This window comes from Podarcis pityusensis (genome assembly GCF_964106645.2).
Source record: "Podarcis pityusensis genome assembly, chromosome: 13".
Classification (NCBI taxonomy): domain Eukaryota; kingdom Metazoa; phylum Chordata; class Lepidosauria; order Squamata; family Lacertidae; genus Podarcis; species Podarcis pityusensis.
The window spans coordinates 15,906,522-15,917,718 of record NC_138038.1 but is presented as its reverse complement, the minus strand read 5'-3'; the positions used below and the strand labels follow the sequence as shown (position 1 = coordinate 15,917,718).

The 11,197-nt window shown below is 43.8% G+C and overlaps 1 protein-coding gene across 1 annotated transcript; it reads right to left on the bottom strand.

Annotated features, from left to right (window-relative positions):
• Window positions 1-722: 722 nt before the first annotated feature.
• Window positions 723-10,047, bottom strand: LOC308461951 (vomeronasal type-2 receptor 26-like; the record flags this gene model as incomplete). Its single annotated transcript, XM_080979121.1, has 5 exons — window positions 723-1,621; window positions 2,239-2,365; window positions 5,957-6,811; window positions 7,753-8,098; window positions 9,839-10,047. 5 exons carry the CDS (start codon window positions 10,045-10,047, stop codon window positions 723-725), a joined length of 2,436 nt encoding a protein of 811 aa, XP_080835247.1.
• Between the last annotated feature and the right edge of the window lie 1,150 nt (window positions 10,048-11,197).

Genomic DNA, 11,197 nt, shown 5'->3' with positions numbered 1-11,197 from the left:
CATTTTTCCTCATAGCATAGGGATATTATCTCCTGATGCCACAGAGATGCCAAAGGGTTCTGTCCTGGGCCAGTTGTAGTCATACCAGGCCAATCTCATTTATTTTATTTTTTATGGCATTACAAATGTAGTGGATTAGGAGAATGCTGTGGTCATAGTATATTTTGAGTTCAGGCAGGCTTTTGGCAAAGTACCCCATTATATTTTCATGAGGTAAAATGTGTGCTGAACATGTGCAGAGGAGGGCAGCCAGGAAGATGAAGGGTGGGAAACCAAGCCATATGAGCAACGGTTAAGGGAGCTGGGTATGTTTAGCCTGGAAAAAGGAGACTAAGAGGAGATATGATACCAATCTTCAAATACCTCAAGGGCTGTCACATGGAAGATGCAGCAAACCTGTCTCCTGCTACAGAGAGTAGGACCCAAACCAATGGATTCATATTACAAGAAACGATGGAGGTGGAGTTTCTGAGCATCTCCACTTTTTCTTCTGTGAAATTGGTGTTTTTTTGTGTCCACAAGAGTTCCTCAGTTTTCCAATTGTGCCCTTGGGCTCCGAAAGGTGGGGACCACATCTCGGGGTGGGGGAGAACCATCTGATAATTTTTTATGCACATAGCGAGTTCAATAAACAAATAAAATGAAATTATATCAAGGAGTCGGCAGCAAATTCATTACCCATGTTCTGGGGTAACAGAAAAGAGTGACAACAGGGTACTTTGCTATTTCTTCTTTATTAACTGCTGTTTGTCATTCAGATCAGGCCTCAATATGATAATGTAGCATTTGGGGAAAAAGATGGAACCCAGTAAACCAGCACTGGAGACCAAGATGGAGAAGATCTCCACAGCCACCATGTGTTTTCCCTTGGAGCTCAGGTAGACCGGAACAAAGGAGATCCAAACACTACAAAATAACAACATACTGAAGGTGATGAATTTGGCCTCATTAAAGCTGTCAGGCAGTTTCCTGGCTAAAAATGCTACAACAAAACTGACAGTGGCCAGGAGGCCCATGTAGCCCAGGACACAGTAAAACATGGCAGCTGACCCTTCATTACATTCCAGAATAATTTCTCCCGTCACAGAGTGCTTGTCAAAATGGGGAAATGGGGGAGAGGTTCCCAGCCACACAGTGCAAATACCAGCTTGGATAATAGTACAAGTCAACACAATGGCGCTTGCCAGTCTTTTCCCCACCCATTTCCTCATTCTGGAGCCTGGTTTGGTGGCCATGAATGCCAGAACAACGGTGATGGTTTTGGCCAACACACAAGAAACAGTCACTGTGAAAACCACACCAAAAGCCATTTGTCGGACAAGGCAGGTCACTCTGTCTGGTCGGCTAAGGAAGATGAGGGGACAGAGAAAACAGAGAAGGAGAGACAGGAGGAGAACGTAGGTGAGGTCCCGATTATTGGCCCTGACAATCGGTGTGTCCTGATGCTTCATAAAGATGGCGAGGGACAAGATGGTCAGCAAAGAGGAGAATACGGAGCCAAAAGCTAAGCTCATCCCAAGCGGTTCTTCCAAAGTCAAGAAGCTGATGGACTTTGGAATGCATTGTGTTTGGTTCCTGTTTGGATAGTGATCTTCTGAGCATCCGACACAGTCATTCATGTCTGAAAAGAAGAAAGGATTCCCTTTAAGGGTGCAACTTGAGAGTAGGTATGCATCCTCCTGGCAGTATGGGACTTACCAGTTGGATGTGCAAGAGACAATCCTTTTCAGACACAGGAGTGACTAGCATGGGGAGAAAGAGCTTTGGACCCCCCTCCCCCAGACAATGATATCACAGTCTCTTGCCTGGACAGTAAGGGAGTGGGTCTGGACAGCAGGAGGCCTGTGCCCTGCAGGTGCACCGGTGCAACTCATCTCCATCACCACCCAGTTAATCCAGTGATAGAAAACCTCTGACCCATGGGGCCATTTTAGCAAGTTACACCTACTGGCCCTGTATCTGATGTCATCTCTGATGTTAGGTGTAGGGCAGGTAAAAGTGTGCTTTGTAAACCCCAACCATCATCTGATCATTTGGTCTTGCAAAGCACCTCTTTGAAAATGCTGGGCCTCGTTGCTGGGCCATCAGCTGGTTGCAATAAAGAGCTCCAAGTGTGTGAACTTAAATTACTATGGAAACCAGACCTACATCAATAGCAGCAACTGTGACACCTTTCACTCTGCCACAGACCCTTCACAGGAAATCTGGGTTTTCTGAAAGCTACCTAATGTCTCCTACCTTTCTGGTATGAAATCTTGCCTTCTGAACACGGAGCACAGTCATAGCAGCAGAATTTCTCCCCTTCCTTCTTTTTTCTCCTAGTACCAGAAGGGCAATTTTTGTTGCATTGAGAGAGGGGTGGCACCTGTGAATTTTAATTAATCATAAGGAAATGTTTAGCACAGGGGGAATAATGGACCTTTGGAGAACCTGAACTCCATTTTCTGGGCTGTAAGGGATCAAGTGGATGGGAGAAATGGCCTGCTGAATATTAAGAGAAAATTGAAAACAATGAGCTGTCAACAGCCATTAATGGCATCTAATGAGACAGAAGAAGTTTTTGTGACTCTGAAAAGGAAGTTATGGCCATTTCAATGTGTTTTTAAAAAAATAAAAATAAAAAAGAGGGAGGGAGGGAGTCCACCTGAACAGTAATATTATTATTATTTGGAAAAATACATTTCTTATAAAACTGAAATGGATTTAAAGTAGAGTTGAAAGGATGTTTTGACATCCTAAGTGATTTAAATAAGCAGCTACCATATACACTGTCAGGTTCCTTCAGTTTTTCCACCTGAAAAAACACAAATATTGGGAACTGAGAACCCCAGACTAAATACACTGGTCACACAAGTTAAGCAGCCTCAAAACCAAGGATAGTGCTGGACTCTGCCAGACCTCTGCTACTATATCTTGAGAATTACTAGCCTCCAAACCAGGCATTCTCTGCAGAAGTCTGCCTCCTCTGTCTCCAGGCTCAGCTCCCTTTTCTTTCTCCCCAAAGAAGTTGGTTGGAGGTTAGGCTTAGGTCACACTCTGCTGGCCTAGAAATCTTTAAAGAATGTGCTAGACAGGGACGTGGAAGACCAGGGTTCAAATGAAACTCATTGGGACTTCCGGGTTGGCGCCATCGCCGAATGGCGGACTCCCTCCGAGCTCCGGAGGGAGTCTGCTCGGCAGGGGCTGGGTCCTACCGCACCGGCGATGCGGGGACCCTTAAAAACCACGGCCACGAGGGTCGTGGACATGGAGACTCGGCTGGCACCGCTAGCGCCCTCCCGACTCGTGAAGGAGCCTTTTTAAAGGCTAAGGATCGGGTGCCGGGGAGAAGCGTGGTGCTTTGAGTCCTCTGCTATCCCTGCCGAGCGCAGCCGCATGCCATTCGGCGGAGAGCGCTGACTTCTTCTATTGAAAATTCGGACTTTTAGACAACAACCCGTGAGTAAAACTGGGTTTAAAAGGAGGAAAAAAAGAATTTCTTTTTGAATTGGATACGAGCGGGGGGGGATCCAAAAAGGAAGTCAGTCCCCCCCCCTATTGTAAATCTTTCAAGACAAGGACGGGGCAACCAAGGTCCAAAAAGATTTGCATTGCTGATAAAAACTAAGAATTTCACGATGGGGAATTATAAGAACTGTGCTGGAGGATGAACTGAGGGAGAAGAAATGTAACCCCCCCCCCCTGGGAACCGGGGTGATTGAAGAGAGAGCCTGGTGAAAAGAGTCGGAGATTTTGACAGCTGTCAAAGTAGCTGCCAAAGTCGGAAAGTAGAGAGGATTTTATTATGAGAACTTTGCTGGCTAAATTTGTTACAATTTGCTACAATTTGTTAAAACTTGGATACAAAATGGCGAAAATATGGATAACAATCGGACTTTTGGACTAGAGAAGACAAAGTTATAACAATCCCCCTAGAGGAGTTTCGGGACATTACAAAGATGGTCGTAAGTGAAAAAAACACCATTGGAATTTTACAGGACTGGTTATCTTCTGGGAAAGCTGCGAAACGGAAACAATATTTTGTCTACAGGGTGTTCAGCTAAAGGAGACAATAGAATTTTCTATTGAAGAAAGGAAGGGACTGAACGCAAGTTTTTGTTCCTGAATAATAATAATAATCCCTGCAGACTTACTAAGCTTCTGAATTAGAACGTTTTTAGCAGCGGAACAAGAGGAAACTGGACTACAATTTGGAAAGAACAATGGGGGGAGTTTTATTACAGATCTGAAGTTAAGTGTTCTAAAAATGTTTATGAAAGGGAAAAAAAAAAAAAAAAAAAAGAAAAGAAAAAACCAGCAAGGAGCTGGGGGAAATAGGTGATTTATGGATTGTAAGAATCCCAGGCGGATAATATGGTTTGGTGGTCAGGGGGAAATTAAACCGGGGACAGGGGGGGAGAACTATAATCCAAAGGCTTGTTAACTTCTTTTTTTTGAACTAGCTTTGTCTTATCTATTATATTCTTTATTTCTTATTTCTGATACTTTTATTATGTGGGGAGTTTTTATTATTAAAAAAAGGGAAATTGTGGAATGAAAATGGGGTGGGCCTTGGGAAAGAAACTTTTTGTGTTTTATTAAGGGTAGTGATGTGGAGTGCAGAAATTTTAAATTCGAATAATGGTTTAACAAATTAAGTTTTTAATTAGAACTGAGAGCTTGTGGAGCCAACAATATGAAAAAGGAATATGGTAGGGGTGGGGGAAGGGGGGAGTCCCAGAAAGCGGATATATGAAAATAAGGATATATGAAAATATGTAAATTCTTGCTTTCTGTATTTTCTTTTTTTTTTTTTTTGAAAATTTTAATAAATATTATTTAAAAAAAAAAAACAAATGAAACTCATTGGGTGACCTTGGGCCAGTCACTGCTGCTCTCAGTCTACACTACCTTACAGGGTTGTTGTTAAGATACAACGGGAAGTAAGCACACGGCCTTCAGCTCCTTGGAGGAAAGGTGGAATAAAAATGCAATAAACAAACAAGCATATAATAATGAACAATGTCCTGGCCTCCTTCAGGGCATCAGAGCCTCATGATATTCATAGAGGTTTTCATAAACAGCAAGCGAGAAAAAATACAGGATCCATGTCTCAGGTAGGCTTCCAAGATGCAAGCATCACATTTAGGACACACTGGAGTTGCAGTTTGCTGAAATCACGCCCCACCTGCTGAAAACTCCTGTGCCACACTATTTTGTCTTCATTGATGGAAAACTCTTTCCCTGGGGGAGCATCCAAATTCATCCATCCAACCTTCATTCTGATGAAGGAGTTATTTGGGAAAGTGACCAAGTTGGTAATATCAAACCCAGCTTCTGATTCCCTGTTCTCACTAAAAGACACTTCTTCTCCCGCACTGTTGTTAAATGAGACACTCCTAAGAAATGGGTGGAGCTGCATCGAGATGGCAGGAAAAGGACAATTGTTTAACACTCAACCTTATCTTATGTTCAGCATCGCCTTTTAAAGTACCATTGCCTCTTCCAAGGCAGTAGACAAGATTTCACATAATCATAAAATAATACCAATAGCAATAATAATGACAAATTTTGATCTATAGCTGCCCAAAAATCTAATGCTGGACACTTTGTACTGCTCACTCTGGAATATAGCTAAAACAGAGATAATCACAAATAATTTGAGATTTCAACAAGGACCACAACCTCCAGACACTTTCTATATGATTTGGTATATACAGCAGAACCAGCATTTTCAGAACAACCCCCCCACAAACCTGGCAAATCTGGAACTATGCTGATAAAATTGGACTTAATTTGGACTTTAAAGTCTTTATTTAACTCACCTGCAACTACACATCCTACCTGCCTATTTTACAGTTCGGTTATTCATCTTTCAATTTTTGACTGTTGTTAAAATTGTTCTCTTTGCTTTATCAACAATATAAAAATGAAATAATAATTAAAAGATATACTACTACAACAAAAGAACCATTACCTGCCAAGGCTGCAATTTCTGAAGCTGCGGTCTCCATCTTCTCACAATTCCTCTGTCTTTTGCCCTGGATCTGTACATGGCATCATGTAGAGCATGTGCCACAACATAGACAGCATTGTAGATGCTGTAGCTGTGGCCAGTCATGCTCATCTCAAAGCCAGACGAGGGGAGGCTGTCCAGCTTCTCCAGTCCAGTGCAGGGTTCACTGAACTCAGTACTGGATTTTGAAAAGAAACAATAGAATGTCTGCAGCCAAAACTGCTGAAGAAAACCATCTTCACCTGCCATGAAAGGATTGAGGGAGCGAAGAAGGGTCTTGAATCCTTGCACCTCCTTTGAGTGCACTGTGAAGCAGATGGAGCCATGAAATGGTTGCATACTCTGGCTCGTTCGAAAGGCCACTGCTGAGAAATCCAGTTGAGCAGTCATAATCCATACCTTGGCCATAGACGTCATATTTTCCGCTTCCCCTGCCGCTAGCAATATTTGCAAATAAAACATGGACTTGGCTTCTCCATAGACAACAACAGCATTGGCTTTGCTTTCCGCAATAGCATGATAGGCTTGGAGCCACTGGGAATACATGTCATAATACTCTTCAAAATATGTGGCTTTTGGAGTTCTCTCTGAAAAGGCCAAGCAAATGCCTCTCTGGAAAAGCAGAGTTTGCAGGATTTCCATAAACTTCTCTCCACTCTCACTATCCACCGCGAGCAACCCAACCCACGTCCATCCAAAGTGCAGAAGTAACTCAACAATCCCAGTGTACTGATGGGCTTCATTGGGCACCATCCGGTAGAAGGAAGTGGATTGGCTTTGACCAGCATCCTCTAACGCAAAGGAGCCATAAGTGAGCTAGAAGGAAACGGACACTTAATTCCCATTAATGCAGTAGAAACATTGGTTATGTGTGGATTGCAATGATGAAACCATTGTGCTTTGGACCCACTGTCTCAGTAAGCCCTTCAGGAAATGGGCAGATGAGGAGGAGTGGTGGAGAGCAGCACCCCAAGAACCTACCAGAAAGAAGGAAGGGGGGAGAGTATGGTGTGGTGGTTTGAGATGGGTCACACCCAAGAAAGAAAAAGGACCTGGGAAATAATAGGTGATGAAGAACCGGAGGAAAGTAGCAGTAAGCAGAGACAGGAGACAGATGCGTTAGAAACAGTACAGCAGCCAAGTGACATGCTGTCACTGAAGAATTTGTCACAGTCCCCTCCTTCCCAAAGGACCAGATGTGTCCTGTGTGTCTCAGAATAGAACCCAAAAGAGAATTGTTCTTAGCAGCCACCATAGGCAGCAGGAGGGGTCTGATTTCTAGGAAGCAATGGCTAGTTGGGTGGCAGATCAAGAGTGAGAGTGTACTTGCATGTCTTTCTGTGGATTAAAGTAAAAGAATATAAAAGCTCACTCTGTGTCTCTGATTTCACTCAGTAGATAACCAGTGAGCAGTTGACAGCACCAGTGACAGCCCCCAACTGTCCAGGTCAAATTAATTAAGGTAATGTGCAAGCGACTGATGAGCAGCCTCTGCAATTCATCCTGGTTGGAGTCTACCTGAGGCCAGCAGACCAAGCTGTTCACATACATAGAGTAGGTGTGTACAACTGTATCTTCAAAATGTTCCATTCCTACCTTCTGAAGAATATACACATGTTGGGAAATGGATGAAGACGGATGAAAGCTTTTATTGAATACAATTTGAAATTGTCAAGAGGGCTATTATGGAATGCAAAACGTTTCTCAACAGGACAGAGAAAGAAGAATGAGGGGAAGTCACCATGTTTGTCTCTTACCTGGGGAATCTTGTAGACACCTAAGATGGCTGCCATGTGGAGGGAAATCTCAAAGTCAAGTCCCCCAATGACGGCCCTCAGGTTTTTCTGTTTGTCACACTGGTAGTTGGGTACGAATCTATAGTGTGTAGAGAGTAGCTCCAAAGTGGCCCAGTAGGTCATCCTTTCACTGAAGTAACTATCAAAGATGTGGAATCCTAATGTGACATTAGGTAATATATTGGAATTCTTGTTGATTTCCTTGACTGCAAACACCAAGGCCAGAATTTGCTGATAGTATTTTGGTACAACACTGCAATGAGAGTTGGACACCAAAGCGTTTTGCTGTGTACCATTTTTTGTCAATCTGTTTAAGGAAACTTATGTTCCCTGCCTTTCTGTGCTAGGGAGCAACAAGGCAGCTTACAGGCAGATTTAATTAAACCAACAAAGAATTAGGTTTAAACACACACACAGCAATAACTGCATCACACCTTTGACTCAAGTGAGGCTTGAGTTCCACTAAGATGGCTAGATCCTAGTAAGCCAGGTGTCCTTCAGCTGATATTTGTGAAGTAGGTACTTCCTGCCTAAGTGCAGAAGCTTACATTTGTCCCTATTGGAATTCATTTTGTTAACCCAATTCTCCAATCTGTTAAAGAAACCTTGAATTCCGAGGCAATGGAGCAATTTGTCGGACCTTACAGTCTTGGCAGAGTTTGAGATCCAACAGATATTGGGAAAGTTGAGGTCTTCTATGACCACTATATCTCTTCTTTTGGAATGCTTCATAATCTACTCTCGGAAGGCATCATCCAAGTCTTCAGTCTGCCTTGGAGGTCACTGTTATTTCTCTCTCCTACAATTTTAACCATATACTTTCAATCTGTTTTCCATGCTCCAGGTCATGGATTTATTCACAAGTGTACACGTCCTTTACATATAATGCTCCTCCTTCCAACCTGTTTGGTCTACACGTTTAAAACAGATTAACTCTCAAGTCCTACATTCCAGTCATGAGTCTCATCCCACCAGGTTTCAGTAATGCCTACTAGCCAACTAGGTCATATTTGCCATCCTGTATTAAAAGCTCCCATTCATCTTGCTTGTTTCCCATACTCTGTGCCTTTGTGTAGGAAAAACTGAAACTAGGAGTCATTCCCTCCAGTTGCTTCCTTCTTGTAGTTTGTTGCCCTTTTGCAGGTTTCTGGAGCCCCACCTCAGTTTCCCATCAATTAAGCTATTGCCCCCAGTACCAGGCAACCTTCTGTTGCCTGTAATGTTTTGACAATTACTCTGTGTACTTTTTCTTTGAAGATTCTGTAAAACCCAATGGTAGAGCATCTGCTTAGCAAACAGGTCGGGCTGGGGCAGACCCCTGAGCTAGGTAGACCAATGGTTCCTATTGGCCATTCACCCATTTCCTGTTGACATCAGAATGCTGGGATCTCTAAATTATGACACCCCTGTGACTGGTCGTGGCCATGGCTACTCCTCTCCATTAAGCCAGTGTGGTGCAGTGGTTAAGAGTGGTGGATTCGTAATCTGGTAAACTGGGTTCGATTCTCCGCTCCTCCACATGCAGCTGCTGAGTGACCTTGGGCTAGTCACACTTCTCTGAAGTCTGTCAGCCTCACTCACCTCACAGAGGGTTTGTTATGGGGGAGGAAGGGAAAGGAGATTATTAGCCGCTTTGAGAGTCCTTAGGATAGTGGTACAGCGGGATATCAAATCCAAACGCTTCTTCTTCTGGAAAATGGGGTGGGGGAGCTTGGGGGTGAGAGAGAAACACACCACCCAGAACATAATGTGGTATCTCACTGCAAGATTCCTCTTTCGTTGCTTCCGAGCTGGATCCTAGATAATCCACCTCATTCCTACAGGCTTCACTAGAAATTTATTGTCTGGCTTGATCATTTTAGATGTTAAAATTCAGGTGGTGGGGCGTCTAAGACTGATCCTATGTTCTGTGGAAGGAGGGGATATTTTGCACCCCTCCCTATAAGTAATAAATCCCCATAGCAAAAATAAATAGGAAGTATTTCTAAGCCCACATGGTAACTTAGGAATTAATATCACATGGGAATTGAAAAATTGAAATACTTACAATGGATTAAGAATCTGATGGATGGATGGCCATTGTATGAAGGTTTCATAGTCAACAGAGGACAGGATGTGAGAAGTAAGTGCACCAATGATAAGGTCACCTGGCTGATAGTACTTGTGAGGGATATGGAGGTGACTGATGCTCCGACTGACATTGGACAGATTCGCCATTTGAGGCAGCAAGAAGATTAACAGCATCAACACTGCCATACTAGGAACAATACACTTTCCTAGACAGAAATTTCCCTATTTACATCTACTCAGCATTAGCATTAGAAACAACCTCAGTACAGCAGCTTGCCTTGAATGGCACTCTCCGAATGCACCAGCTAAATTCCCAGGACCTAGGATCCAACTCCAGGGGAAAGCTCACTAAACGAGTCAGCAGCACCTAAGCATTTGCTGGGGATGGCAGAGAGGGTTTTAATTCTTTGTAGACTGGATTCTGGAAGTCTATGGAGGTATGATCAGAAGCAGATTATTACCATGTAATTGATAATAACAGGGGAGAGAATAATGATCCCTTTGCCTCAGCTGCTCCATTGGAAGTAGCAGAGACAATGATCCACACAGAATAATCCCTCAGCAGCCTCCTTCAAGTGTTTTCAAGGCATTGTAATGAGGGGGGAGCAGGAACAAGCCTGTTGCCCCTTCCCCTCCATTGCATCCCTGCTGCCAGTTTCATCACCTACTGTGTTCTCATAACAGAGCATCTGCAGTTTTCTCTTCTTACTGTACTTTCTTACACAATCCAGAACCCTAAAGGTTGTCAATTACTCAAGTGAGTCTGCGCAGGTAGAGAAAGCTCCTTGCGGGGAATCAACAAGGACCTCTGACCTGCAGCAGTTAGGCCAACCAAGCCTCTCCATTGGGCTCATGGTCCAAACCACATTCACATGTCCATCAGCTAATGTTATGTGAGGCCAGGCATGGGGCAGGTAAACCCATGGGGCCACAATGAATTCTAGCCACTGGTAGAATTTGACTGGAAAGGAACAATTGTGAGCAGACTCTGAGTGACTTCAAGGCATGGCTGTGATGATGGACATACGGTCCGTTGGGCCCTGTCTGCAGGCCTTTTTAGGGCCCCTATATATATTCACCTAAATAAACAAAAAATTATAGAATTGAAAGGAGCCCCCAAAGGTCATCAAGCTCGACTCCCTGCAATGCAGAGGTCGCAACTAAAGCATCCGTGTCAGGCTGGGTGAGTGACATGAGGAGGGCGCAGCAGGAAGGGCACATGCCCATTCCATCCTCCTGACACCCTGCCAGCCCCACACTGCTTTGAGGGGCTGGGATGTGGGATCGGACTTGCAAAGCAGAAGAGGGCTGGCCTGGGTGGTGTGAGGATCAAAAC